Genomic DNA, 15,002 nt, shown 5'->3' with positions numbered 1-15,002 from the left:
TGACAGTGCTAAGTAAATAATTTCTTTAAATTATGCTTTCTCTGCTTTCTCTTTTCTTTCCTATCATTTCTCCTTTATCATTGCCCTTTATGTCATTGCTTTTAATGTTGCTGTTTTTCAAGTATAAAACAGTATTACCTATGGGATTTATTGGTAGTATCTATTAACATGGGTCACATCATCGCATCTTGTGTAACTTGACTACGGTAACTCATGAGGATGAGTTAAAACTCATTCATCCTAACTGACTCACATCTGGACTGTAAGTCAGGGAAGAAAATGCTGTGATTATGCTTTCATGAAGCTTGTGTGATAACAAAACATGACACGTTTTTGTCAACGGTGCTTCCATTTGGTTCAACTAATATAAAATCTTTTCCTTTATTAATCACTGTCTTTGCATTAGACCTCTTTGTCACAGTCCAACTCTTTATGTATGTCTGTGTTTACAACTATGAAGTATAAAATGACACCTCTTTCAGTGGCAGAGCAGGTCAGCATAATATGTTTTTTCTAGAAAGAGTGTGAATATTAGTACTGTAGACCTCTGACCTCTCTACATTACTGAAAGAAGTGTTGGTTTGTTTGTTTATGAAGTTAGCGAAGGGTGCATACTTTTCCATGGGGGGCAGTAGATCTTAGATTTCTTCCTATCCAACATTCACAGTTAGTTCAAGTGCCAAGTATGGAGCCTATTTGCTCTTACACATTTTTTTCTTTTAAAGCTGATCTTCCAATCAGTTCAGTTACTGTGCTTTTGTTCATATTGTGGTACAAACTTCCTTTCAAATGATGCTAAACATAAAAGTGTGGGAGAAGCTCCCAAAATGTATACAGTCTGGCTACTGGGTTCTTAGCAGTATCTCTTTCTTAATAGTGATCTGCTCCTATTGAAGAATTCTATTCACTGAAACAAAAATAACCTTAAGGTCCCTCTGTAATTAATGAGGAAAGAGATATGCTGTCAGAGAGGGATCAGGCTGTGTATGCATTAATTCACGTGCCTGAAATGCCTTCCTCTATCAACCATAGTGCCAGAACTAAGCAAGCATCTTTCTGGAGGATCTCTATGCCAAGTTTAATGGTGAATACTATTGATGTGGTCTCAATTGTCTTGAATACCAAAGTCCCTACGGAGTGCTCTGGCAGTGTACAGTGTGTTGTGTGTCTTCACCTTCCACATGAGCATAGATTTTGTTTATGTCTACCTTAGGACCATTTTGTAGTCCTCAGAAAAGGTAGAGAAATGCCATCGTAAAATCCAGAAATTGAAGTAACCCTAAGGTTACTTGTTAATCTCTGGGCTGGTGGGCACTGGATTCTTCCAGTCGTTATTTATGGGTGTGCTTTTCTCTAGTCTACAGTCTTGTGAATCTTTCAATCTCAAAATAAATCTACTGTTTTTATTGCTGTCTAGCTTCTGGAAGCTGAAACCATGCGGCATATCTTCATGAATAATTACCTTCTTTGTAATGAAATTAGTGAGAGAGTGGTACAGCACTTTGTACACTGCATTGAGACCCATGGCCGCCACGTGGAATACCTGCGTTTCCTGCAGACCATTGTAAAAGCAGATGGCAAATATGTGAAAAAATGCCAGGACATGGTAATGACAGAGGTAAGTTTATGGTTTGTATGTTAGTTGTTCACATCTTTTTAACACACTAGTGTTCGAAGACTGCTTGCTCCTCTTTTATTACCAGTGGGATACAATGGCATTCTAGCTTCAGAATTTTAAGTAGTATCATAAGTAATATTTTAGCAATTTAGCCTTTTAGGGAATTTAGTCTAATTTTATAGGGCCATCTGTGTAGCTACTAGAAGGAAAACATGGGTGTAATCATATCAATAACAAGATGTCTAAATGTAAAAGATGTAACATTTAAATCTGAGTAACATAAACCTTCATTTTCCTGTGGTGTACCTTAGGAGACAGGTACAAATCCATCTTCCATATTCTGGTATGGTTTTGCCACACAGTATGCTCTTATCCCAGTGGATTTATCTAAGTAGTGTTGTAGACCACTTTTTTAACTAAGTAACCATGTAAAGATCCTCCCTCCTACTTTCTGCTTTTGTTTACAATGCTGTAATTCTGGAGCATTTCTGCTAGAGTTTGTAGAGCTACCCTAACTAGATAAACGTGGAGTTTGACCTGGTAAATTCCACTGAGTAGTTTGTGGACGTATCTTTATGCCAATACTGCTACTAATAAAATACTTGATTGACTTCTATGTAAGTAGAATTACTTGTATAGTGTGTGTGATAAATGAGGTCTTTGACTTGAAGGCACTCATGCAGTTAACTGTAATTATTTTAATAGCTCAGTGAGATTAGTGAGTAAAATAGAATATGGTCAAAAGCCCAGGTAAGATCATAGTAATAAACTATTTTCTTTACTTTCAAAGTTCATTTGTGTTTTCGAAGTGCATCTTCAGAAAGAAAACAGAAATAAGCTGTAGTGGTGGTATGAACAGAACTGAAATCCAAAGAAATTTCATTCCACAGCAAGAGGAAAAACTTCTAATTGAGAAAATAAAGCTTTGGCTTACATGGATAACCTTTAATGAAATCTACCTCAACCTTTTCAGTTTGACTGAAGTGTTTTAAAATGTAATGTCAATTACAAGCCTTTGATTTACATAATTCAAATTGTTCTTGTGCCTTAGCGCTTCTAGATATTTCCCCATCCACCTCAGCTTCTTATGGATTTCTACTTTCTGATCAAACACAGTTTTGAGACTTTCCTCAATTTAAATACATTTTGTTACTGATAAATGAGCAGAAACATAAATTGTTATATCGCATTTTCAAATTGACTGCATGATGAAAAAGGAAATGAACTCAGGTATGACATTTAAATCATGTTTTCTGCAAGAATTTGGAACAGGAAACACTCATTTTTACTGAAGAGAGTAAAATCTCAGAGTCACAGAATGGTAGGCGTTGGAAGAGACCTCTGGGGATTAAGTCCAAGCCCCAGCTAAAGCAGGTTCCCTACAGCAGTTTACACAGGAAAATGTCCAGGCAGGTTCTAAATATATCCAGAGAAGGAGACTACACAACCTTTTGAGACAGCCTGTTCCAGTGCTCTGTCACCCTCACAATAAACAAGTTCTTCCTTGTGTTTGTATGGGACTTCCTGTGTTGCAGCTTTTGTCATTTACCCCTTGTTCTGTTGCTGCACACCACAGAAGAGAGCCTTGGCCCATCTGTTTGACTTCTGCAATTTAAATGTTTATAAACAGCTATGAGATCCCCACTCTGTCTTTTCTTCTTCATCCTGAACTGTCCTATGTCTCTCAGCCTTTCCTCAGAAGGGAGATGCTCCATGCTCCTAATAATCCTTATGGCCTCCCACTAGACTCTCTCTAGGATATCCCTTTCTCAAGGAGCCCAGACCTTTACACAGTTCTTCATGCGGCCTGACCAGGGCAGAGTAGAGGGGGAGGATTACCTCTCTTGACTTGCTGGCCACACTCTTTTTAATGTACCCCAGGATCCCACTGGCCTTCTTGGCCACAAAGGTACACTGATGGCTCATGGCCAACCGGTTGTCCACCAGGACACCCAGGTCCTTCTCTGCAGAGCTCCATTTCAAAAGATCAGCTCCCAGCCTGTACTGGTGCATGCAATGATGACTTGCTTAAATAAATAAATAAATAAATAAAAAGCAGACAATTACAAATTAACAATTATGATTTGTTAGAAAAGAATACCAATAATGAAATTTGAATGGTGTATGAATGGCATTGCAGTGTAATAAACAGTGTAGCCTGATGGCTGAAACTGAGATGAAGCCAGGACTATTTGTAAGCAAACAGTTGAGACGTACTTTGTGACCTTAAACAAGCAACGTAACTTTTCTGTGCCTCCAGATGGGGTGTGTAAACAATTTACCTCAGGACAAGATAGAGTGAATATGCGACATGCCTGCAACTACTCCTTTGTTTTCTTTTACCCCTGGGAATTATATTATATCTTATTCCTGATTAATAGGAGTAAGGGATAAACTAATCATATTTACATGTTTTAGCACATGCTCACAGATCATTAGAAAGAGTACTTTTCAGTGTAAGATACACTGAACATTCCCAATCTGGTTTATTCACGTGTTCTCATATCTTGGTCCCTATGTCCACAGAGTGCTACCTAAATTTACCTACCTGAGAGGTCCCTTAGGGCACTTTTTCTTGTTACAAGCGTGCTTTGAGGCTCCTGGAAGAACAAGTGTCTGCCAGTGCAAAGATTATTACAAAAGGGAAAGCAGAGTTTACTTTTGAACCAAATCAATGTGGTAACAGAATTTTCTATTATCTGTAGTATTTCGGAATGATACATTGCAGAGCATCAGCAGCTCCTTTGATACTGTCCACCATTCATTATTCTTTAATAGAATTCTTAACTCCTGTAAAATATACTTTAGTGGAAGAAAATATGCTTTTACTACTTTGATTTCTTTTGTTTGTTTTTGCCCACCATCACTGAGTTCACTGAACTCAGTAAGAACTTTATCTGGTTAATGCCAGATACTTCTCTTCCTTTTCTGTTTTTAGTGAAATCATATTCTCTGTATAGGTCAATGGATTTCCTTTGCAAGTCACAGTTAAAAATGGATAAGATGGGGAAATACACTATCTTCTTGCCTTGCATTTACTTCGTCTCCTTAGCTCTTCCCATGCTATTGCAATATTATCTGCTTTGATTTGTGGTTCATCACAACCAGTATGTAGTAAACATGACATACAGAATCACTTTTCACAAATCCAATATCTCGTATTTCTTCTTCATTCATCAGTGATAGGTACATAAAAGGACAAGGGATCCATTTGACTTGCCCTTTTATCAGCAATACTAGGACAGATTTGTCTGGATTTGATGTAAGATTGTAGCTGAGGAAATACAGAAAAAAATCATCTTGTCATTCATCTTTGCAAAACATTCATAAGAGGAAGATAATTATGGGAATGTAGTGGTCAACCTAATGGGAAATTACAGAGTACATACCTTCTCAGAGGGCTAGGTGTGGATTTTTTTATTATTTTGTATTTGAAGTATCTTAAGAGCGTAGTATTCCAGATATCAGCATTAAAAATGTCTACTTTCCAACATTTTGAATACTCATAGTTTCCCTGTTTTCCTTTTTGTCATCGAAAGTGGTGAAATTTATGACTTCTGAATTGCCATACTGTCTCATTCTTCCCTTCCAAGCATTTGTCCTTTTAAATGTTTCCTCTGTTCAGTGTTCAGAAAATACCTATTTTGAAAAGTCAGAGTGGAAACATTTAAAAAAAACAAAGAATAAAAAGGAGCAATAGGAAATGAAGGAGTGACTGAATTCACAATTCAATCTACACAATTGTCAAAGAAAAAATAATCAAGCAGTGAGGAAATCACAGTTTGAAACACTGGGAAAATGTAATGAAAATTTTCCTGAATTTTGTTACTTTTCAGGTCCTCTGGGAGACTGGCTTTCATTCCTTCTCTTGCTGCTTTCCTATTTCTTTACAGCTCCACCAGCCTTAACTTCTACCTTTGAATTCAGTAAGCTGTGATTTCACGTCACGTGTGAATTTGGACGTGTCAAATGCCTTATTCACAAAACACATATGGCTGCTGTGCTTCCAAGTTGTATTCTGCACTAAAAAAAGGGTTTATGGGAACTTATTTTCACTTCCATTAAGAGTGCACTATGCTTGAAAGGAAAGTGATGAAGAGAAGGCAGGTCTACTGTCTTGTCCCAGCTCCATGCAAGCTCATAGAGCAGCACTGGCAGTATGTATATTCCATGTATGTGTCTGGGTGAGATGTTCAAAACAGTACTGGAACAAAACTCTTCCATGAAATCTGCTGAGGTGGAGCTGCCAGCATCCATTTCTGCTCTGGATCCTCTTGAGATGAGCAATGTACCTGTGTTAATATCAAATATTTTTCACACACCAATTCTTTGTTAAATGGAAGTGCTGGCATGACAATGACAGTGTCAAGACCCATCTGCCAGATTTCCACAGGTTAGGAAGACTTGTCTTTTGTTTCAGATGGTGAGCAGGGGTGCAGAAGAGTTTAGGTAAATTCTGGGAGAGCCACAGGCTTTTTTTTTGTAAGGTAGTACATAAAATTTAATATCTCTGTACCTCACGTACCTATCTGTAGAATCGGGATAATAATGCATCCTGGCCTTACAGTAGGAGGTAAGAGTGATTAATTAACTTCAAACAGACATTGAGATGGTGGGAATAACAAGGAGAGCATACTGTCTTAGGTAAACATATAGCTACATTGAGATTAAACTTCAAGTTCACTTTGCATGAGCTCATTCCTTGGTAAATTATTCCAGATTTACACTTATGCAGATAAGAGCAGTTTACCTTGGCTATTGTTTTGACGTGTGTGTTTGGTAAGCATCAGACTAATCTTTTCTTTTTTATTATTTTTTTTTATTTGAGCTCTCTAGCTAAAGAATCTTTGTGTATTTAAAGGTAGAACAAAATAATTAAGAAAATGATTGCAGTGCAGGGTGCTTAAAGTGTTGTGGTATCTTTTTCAGCTGATAAATGGGGGTGAAGATGTGCTGATATTCTACAATGATAGAGCATCATTTCCAGTTCTACTCCAAATGATGTGTTCAGAGCGAGATCGAGCAGATGAGAGTGGACCCTTAGCATATCACATCACTCTAGTGGAATTGCTAGCAGCTTGTACGGAAGGAAAGAATGTATATACAGAGATCAAGTGCAATTCACTCCTGCCGCTGGATGATATAGTGAGAGTGGTGACCCATGATGACTGCATACCTGAGGTAAGACTCACTGAATGATGAAGCAGGATTACAATTTTTAGAAACACAGAAGTATTTTCCTGTTTCTAATATCCTGAAAAGTTGAGTATTTGTGCAGAAAAGAGGCTGGAAACAGGTGTTGCTTGTGGAAGTAAATAAATGAGAAAGGATTGTTAATATTTTTTTAAATAGAAAACTGTCTCTTTTGCTGCCTGTTGATAGGTTTTTGGATCAGGAGAATTTTTTGTTGTTGTTTTTCTGGGTTTGTCTAGCTACTGTCACAATTTAGTCCTCTGCTAAACTTCTGGCTCCTAGCTGCAAAGAGTAAGCTAAGTGATTTGTCAGGCTAATATTTTTCCTCTGCTTTGAACTGATGGAAATTCTAGAGTAACATTCTGTCCATGTTGAAGTCACTGGGAGTTTTGGGTGAAGTCTTGTTTTATTAAGTTCAGTTCTAGTCTGGCAAATAGTCTTTTTCTCTGCATATAGAGGCCTAATTCTGCAGATACTACCAGTCATGGCTCACTACAACTGTGATACTTCGGGCTGATGAGAATTGAAATGCTTGCACCAAATCTGATGTGATCAAACTAAATCTTACAGTCTCTTCAGGAGCTTGTTCTGGCCCTGCATATTGGTCAGAAGGATTTCTGCAGACTGTCTGTTGGAGGCATGGGTTTCATATCAACGCAGCTAGGCCTCACTGAATTACATAATTCCTCTATCCCATGAGAAAGTCACCTTGTGATCAACTGGTTCTTTTCTTATAAAGTAGAACGTTAGCTTTGCTCAAATGGTTCCTCCTAACATTGATGTTAACAGCTGCTAATTAAAAAAGCCCAAACAAATGAAACCTAAAAGTCTGTCACATCTAAGGGTTTTCTCCTGACCTCTTTAAACTGTAACCATCTCTTCTCCTTTGACCATGACAAAGTCTGTATTTAATACATACATTTCAGTCACTGGATATCCATTTTTATGATGTGCTGGCACAGGTTTTTAATACAGGAGAGGAGTGAAAATGCAGTCCTCTTGTTGAGTCCTGCACTGCTGTGGCTGTAGTTACAGTGCTGCAAAAGCTTTCTCCTCCATTTAGATCTGAGTTATACCTACTCTGCATATTAGCGCTGCATAGGATTGTCAGAAAATAGGGATTGCAGTCTCATCTCTGTTAAAGACCTTTTTTGGTATTTGGCAGGCCTGTCACAAGGCATCAGCCCGCAAGGATCAGCTCATTAATACATGGGTGTCTTCCATTTTGACAGTTCCTGATTTTTGAGTCATGCCCTTGTCGTCTGAATGTCATTTTAATATCAATTATTAACTATTAAATTAATAACTTTATTATTGCTTTGTGGAGGAATTGGTATTAGAGTTTTTGCAGAACATCTCTATTTTTCTTAATGTGGTCTTTCAGTAAGTACATTAATGTGTCTGTTGCCATGCTTATCTCTTAAATCTTTAGAACCAAACATGCGGTATTACTGTTATTGGCATTTCTTAGAATTGGAAGGATCATCTTATTCTTTCAGTATTCTTACATATAGAAAACAGAATGTTAATGGCTCCTGTTGTTCTGTTTCATATTGGTTCTGTATTTGCTCATCCTGCAGGTGAAAATTGCCTATGTTAATTTTGTTAACCACTGTTACGTGGACACTGAGGTGGAAATGAAAGAAATCTATGCCAGTAACCACATTTGGAAGTTATTTGAGAACTTTCTTGTTGATATGGCAAGGGTAAGTTTCATGAGGTATGAAATATTGAAGTACAGTCAGGGGTGACAACTGAGCTTTGTGTGAATTTCATTTATTTTATCCACTGCTTTTCCAAAGTTGAATGTAAATATATTTTTAACAGATCATTTCCATCGTATTTTATTTATCATCATTTAACCTGCTAATTGCTAATAGACTTCTTTGTCTAAAAGGGCACCTTGGAACTCATGTCCCTTTCTCTTTACTTCCAGAAAAATAAGTTGGATGTGTGGGTTTGACACGCAAGAAATAGGGTTGAAAACCTCCTGTCCTTCTACTTCATTGTGTGCATTTGAGTGTGCATTACTTGTCATTATGGTGGTAATTAAAACAAACAAACAGCCACATCTGTAATCTCCTTGGTTTACTCTGTTAATACAGTGAGGATCAAGGATAAAGAAATTATTTGTCTCCTGTTTCTTCTTTAATTTGACCTTGATCTTTTTTTTTGGTCTTTTATTCTGCTATCACTACATTTTTACTGCTGCAAAAGGCAGCTGTAGAGATCTACTTTTTCAGAATACTAATTAGTGTATGAACTATCAGCCTCAAAGTGATGGGACATAGTTGGTAGTGTAGGCATTCAACTCCCTAGGATCACAGCATCATACAATATCCAAAGTCTAACTCCAGGCTCCACACAGGACTACACAAAAATCAGACCATATGTCTGAGAGCATTGCCCAGACACTTCTTGAACTCTGGCCGCCTTGGTGCTGTGACCTCTGCCCTGGAGAGCCTTTTCCAAGCCTTTTTCAGAGAGCCCCACCTCTGATGAAGGGCAGGTTTTCCTGATATCCAACCTGACCCTTCCCAGTTACAGCTCCATGTTGTTGCCTTGGGTTCCATCTGTGGTCATCAGATAGAGTTGCATCAAGTTTCAAGTCATAGATGATATTAAGCTTCCCTCTCCTGATATTTTGGAAGAAATAAAACTGGGAAGCTTATGACTTTGGGAAAGATAGCATACCACAGTGGAATCAGGAGGAGAATTTAGTGTGACATAATGAGTACAGCTTGCAATACATATCCTTTTTCTAGCAGGTAATATTTCTTGTTAGGGCCTGATATTGATGTCTGTTAATGGAGCTGCTTGTTCTCAAGAAGTAGAAACACGTTTGTTTTTTTTTTTTGTGCTGGTGGCCAGTGTTTGACTGCTGGACAGTATTTTGGAAGTGTTACAGAGCATGTTGTCACAGTGCTTGCCTATCCTTTCCCTATCCGTGGAGCCATTACATTTCATAATCCATCAGGTTCTCACTCTTTGCGTCCTTCATTTTGTTGAAATTAGAGAAGAAAAGGAAAAAGAATCTCAATTCAGTCCTGCAGCAAACATTTACACCAAAGTAATAGTGTGCCACAAAATCATTTCTTTGAAACCTATTGGGAGAAAATACCATACTCTCATAGTCACAATGATTTATGGCCAAAGGAAGAATGAGTGCAGAGACTTGTGCTGTGTGATAGGCACAGGGGCCCGTTCATTTTTCTGTGAAACAGAAAACTTATAAATGTTTTTATTTTTGCCTTTTTCTGGGCACAGGTTAACATAGGAATATTTGTGCTCTTTTTTGATGGTAGATGTTTTCAGCAGTAATGAGACCTCTACAAATTCAGTTTTCTTGCTGTTTGCCTTGTTGCATGGCTGAAAAGCCCTTCAGGACATACCAACTTCATTTGAAAATTAAGATCAGGTACCTTCTTGGAGGGCAATTCTGGTTTTTAATCTTGCTGTTTTTCCCCCAAGAAGTATTTTCTCTTGCTTAAATCCTTTTCTGGGTTGCCCTTACCTGAGATGTATCACGGTACTGACCTTCTGAGCAGACTCTCCTCCCCAGCTATTTGACATAATCAGTTTTCCTTGCCCGTTGGCTTAAAGCAGGTATATTCAGAAAGGGGACTCTGTCCACTGTTCTCTTTGTGAGCCTGGAGACATGCTGCCAGGTGATTTGGAATTATCCTGATGCTAGTGAGCCTTGAGCTTGTTTTCATACATTCTGCTAATAGGACAAATTTGACGCCAGGTCTTCAGAGGTGAATAGTGTGTGTATTATTAATGCTGTAATTTGTGCGTGTTCTGTTTTCTCCAAATGGCAAAATGCAGTTTTATTTTGCTCTCCTGCAAAGTCCTTAGGCCAAGTGCCTAATTAGTCCATTTTATTAAGGTCATCAGCTAAAAAGAAGTAAAGTGACATATCCAAAGTGCTCTGGCATGTTCTGCTCTTCTGCCAGGCCCCATGGGTAGCTGTATCTTCTATATTATTGAGTGTATTTGGTTTTCTGGGTCCCAGGCAGAGCCTGTGAGTTATAAATACATCAGCTTTATGTAGCTATCAGGACTGTTAGAATGCTGTCAGCTTCATGAAAGATGTTACAATACCTTTCAAAGCATTTAGAAAAAGAGCCCTTTGATCCTCTGTGTTGCAGTGAGCTAAAAGAGATGCTTTTGCATGGGGGAAGGGGAAATGCTTTCCTTTTAGCTGCTACAAATGGCTGTCAGTGGGTGAGTTTGTGAGCTTTGAGTCTGAGTCTGTCATTAGAGAACACTAAGGTGAAAGATGGAGTGTGTTATCCTCAGGTTGAATTCCTTCAACCTGAAAAAAAAGGAAAAAGAAAAAAAGAAACCATTTTTTTTTAACAGTTGCTAGACCAAAGAAGGAAATATTTAGTTCTCAACTGTCATTCTTTTTCAACTCTGTGATACCTTGCAAAACAGGCAGTCGGCAGATGTGTGTATTAAATTCCATTTGCCAAAAGCAATTGCTCTTTCAAAGACACCTTTTCCTGCAGTTTCTACCAACCTACTTTCTCCCGTGAGAGCGTGACTGAGAGCGCATCACCAAGCAGGTGGGTGCAGCTCCAGGAAAGGCTTCCCTTTTCCACAGGTGGCTCGTTCTGTAAGTCAGCAGCTGTGTTCTGAGCAGGATTAAAAACAGAGCTGAGATCTGACAGCTGTGAAGTCATCGTGACTTTCTTCTGCAGAATTTTTGAAATATTATTCATGTGAGTTTTGGTCCCAAAGTCTCCTAAGAGGTTTTTAAACACCGTTTTCTCAATCTTCATCTCCATTTCATGCATTTCAGGTTTCTTCTTCCACAGAGAAACATCTTTCAGTCCCCAGAAGGGCAGAGGGATAAGAGCAGATGAGAATTTTTCAGACCTTTGTCTAAGCAGAGTGGAATCCCTGCATGTGGCTCTGCCTTGCTTATTCACTTTTGGACAAGTGAAGGGGAAAGCTTAACAGCATTTTGGAATTTAGGTTTGGTGATTTCTAAATTCGCCGTGCTAGCACTGCACAGCTCACTGTCTTCCCATTGGGATAACAAATTCTCAGCCTCAAAGCTACTGCTTCCAGTCAGAACTGCCATGCAGATTAATTAAAAGCAGAAGAACATCAAGAAGTTTTCAGTTCTGTGATATACTTTTTTTTCTTCCCAACTAAGTTTTTGTTATATATCTCAATATTATACCTCTATGAGGACCATGGAAGAGGAGGTGCCATACTCTTCCCATACTGGAGGGCTGAAGTGCTTGCTGTTCCATTTTAGCCACTGTTGGTTCTCTGACCAAGACCTTTCCTTTCCTGAAGTGATACGACTGCACTGCATGGAGGCATGACTTGTTTTTCTGACACATTTTAGAAAAACAGACAAGCAAAGCTCCTCCAGGTGCCTAATTCTTGCAGCACTCAAGTTACCTTTGGTTATTTCTCTGCCTGCCATCTGACACTGCTTTTGTGTTCCCGTGAGCCGTATCCTGCACTGAACATGGGTGCTTTTAGATGTCACGTCAGTAACCTTCCTGAAAGTGCTGCTGGTAAAATTGCTGTCTTGTGGTGTCCAAGTGTCACGGTGGCACAGCGTAATTAGAGGGTGTATTTGCCCTGTGTGAGATTCAGATGCTGTGTATTATGTCTCTAGTTCTGCCACCCACTTTCTCTGTGACCTTAAGCAATTTACTCAGCTTCTCTGGACTTCTGTTCCCCATCCATAAGGTGATGTAATGATAAGTATGTACCATGCAGATTCATGATTATGTGTTAAAAGCTCAGATAGTAGTTTGAAGGTTAGCCCAGAAGTCTGTAAACAAGTAAATTCTGTTCTTGCATAGATTCTCTAGAATGTTACAGAAGCCTGTGGCTTGCATAGGTGAAAAAGAATAGTTTTGCCTTTCATTTATTTTTAAACCTGACTAGAACTGCTTATTTGAAGGCTAATGAAGAGGTAGGATGAGTATGATCTGTACGCCTTGTTTGTCCAGTCCTGCCTTTCTCACCCCAACTTGCTTTGTGTAGACTCCTTTTAAGACTCCTTTTAGTACAGTTTCCACTGACATACGCAAAGTAAAAATAACACTGTATAGATGTTCACAAATGTTGAGGGGAAAAAAAAAAAAGAGAAGAAATACTGAAGCATGTATACACCATCTCAGTAATGTTTTCTTTTCTTTAAACTTGACATCTTTATGCAGCAACAAACTTTTAATATTGCACCAAAGAGTGTCTTTAGGAATCACTTCTACAAATCTGCCCATATCCTCCTACAATTTAATCATCTTTCTGTGCTCCACAATTGTCCCAGTGCTACCCATTCTCTTCTTTCATTGTTTTTAGCTTGTCTTTTCTGTTTTCCTCATGTGACTTTCTTAATTAATGTTGTCTGCTTAAAATCTGGAAGGCTGTTAGTATTGTCTATGCTATTTTCTTCTCTTTCCCTCTTTTTAAAACATGTATTTTCTGCATATGAGCTTCACCTTTGCCGCTCATCTGTGTTGAACGTGGCAAGAAGATGAGCATTACCTGAAATCTTTCTAACCCAATGTGTTTGTTTCATCTGTCTCTGAAGCCTTTTCCAACTTACCTCCACACTAGAAGGGAATGTTCATTTTCTTCTTGAATCCGTTTAAATATGTTGGTGGTATGCAGTGTGCTGATTTAGGGGGATCTTTTTTTCATGGAAAGAGCAGACAGCCAATCAGAAAGAAGTAGTTCAGAAGAGAATGAGATTTAAAATACAGTGTGGATCTTCAAGAAGAGAGATAAGCTATAACAAATACATCTCAAACTCGTAAGATAGTTATCTCTGATTGATTTTCTATAAAATCTGTACTAAGAATAAGTATTATTACATGGGTTGTAATAAATACTAAGAAACATAGTTTGCTTACTTAAAAGTTCTAAATCTCATTGTTTCCTCTTTCTTTCCTGTAGGTTTGTAACACAACCACGGATCGTAAACATGCAGACACATCTCTGGAGAAATATGTCACTGAGCCTGTAATGAGCATTGTGAGTGGCTTCTTCAATTCTCCGTTTTCAGATAACAGCACCAGCCTCCAGGTAAGAAAAAGAGAGACGGACCAATATGTAATTCAGCCCATTAATGAGATACCTTCTGCTAATGACATAGGAATCCTGTACCTTTGTATCCTCCTCTAATTTCTCTGTCCCTTCTCATGCCACTGGCTGGTAGCTTAATTTCACTTTAAATCACTTACTTTTCATTTTCACTCTTTACACCTCTGACCAGCAGACAGCTCAGTGCTGGCTCTTGTGGATTCACTGGACGGGGTATCTTTGCAGAAGAAAGGTTTATCTAGTTGCTTGTATGAAAAAAATGCTATGTCCTATGACAAAAGGAACATACACCTGAGTACTGGGAAGACTCCTCAGTCCTTCTGCTCTGTACTGTGCTTGATATCAGTGGTGATCTGATGGCAAATTACATGCTTTGGCCTCTGTAGGTGTAAAGAATTGGTTTGCATTCCCTCCTGTCCTGAAGAGCAAAGAGAATTTAATTGGTCTGTAGGTTAAGTGTACAAGCTAAAAAACCCACACATGAGAATTATGTTGTGTCAAACCTTAAGGCAGTTGTGAGGACATTCTAAAGTATAAACTTCCATGTTTATCTTTTTGTTTTTAGACACATCAACCTGTTTTTATTCAGCTACTGCAGTCTGCTTTTAGAATTTACAACTGTACCTGGCCAAACCCAACTCAGAAAGCCTCAGTGGAGTCATGTATCAAAACTTTGGCTGAAGTGGGTAGGTGCCAAGTTCTACCTTCATTATTGTTCTCTGTGTTTTAAGATCTGACTTTCTTGAGGTTGAATGTTTATGTTTTTGTTTTAGTTCTTTGATTATAGCGTAGTTATGGTGGTAGTAATTTAAGAAATCCCACTTAAAGGTTAAATTCTGCCACATTTTATAATGCTTTCAAATCTATTCCATCAAATAGGGCTGCTAGGTGAACCTGTTGACCAGAGAAGTGGATTTGCTAAATGAATTATATTTACCCAAGATAGTTATGATATTAAAACACAACCAAAGTTTCTAAGTGAGTATGAGAATATCTGGGTGTTTCTAGTTGTGCTGAACTGTTGTAAGCAGTGACACTTAGGAATTGTGCATCAGAGAACACCATCTCTGGGTTTGTCCCCTCAGTGAGTACCCCTTCTTTTTTATTCCCC

General features: G+C 38.4%; 1 protein-coding gene across 6 annotated transcripts in view; it reads left to right on the top strand.

Moving 5' to 3' along the window:
- ITPR2 (inositol 1,4,5-trisphosphate receptor type 2) overlaps positions 1–15,002 on the top strand; it is a 264,932-nt gene that overhangs the window by 115,940 nt on the left and 133,990 nt on the right. For all 6 annotated transcript variants that reach the window (XM_046904326.1, XM_015291441.4, XM_015291434.4 and 3 more), the window contains 5 exons: positions 1,418–1,618; positions 6,548–6,799; positions 8,392–8,517; positions 13,745–13,873; positions 14,457–14,577. In XM_046904326.1, coding sequence (XP_046760282.1) covers positions 1,418–1,618; positions 6,548–6,799; positions 8,392–8,517; positions 13,745–13,873; positions 14,457–14,577 — 829 coding nt within the window. The remainder of the gene's footprint in view (positions 1–1,417; positions 1,619–6,547; positions 6,800–8,391; positions 8,518–13,744; positions 13,874–14,456; positions 14,578–15,002) is intronic.

The sequence above is a fragment of the Gallus gallus genome, chromosome 1 (assembly GCF_016699485.2).
Source record: "Gallus gallus isolate bGalGal1 chromosome 1, bGalGal1.mat.broiler.GRCg7b, whole genome shotgun sequence".
NCBI lineage: Eukaryota > Metazoa > Chordata > Aves > Galliformes > Phasianidae > Gallus > Gallus gallus.
This window is presented reverse-complemented; position numbering and strand designations above follow the sequence as displayed.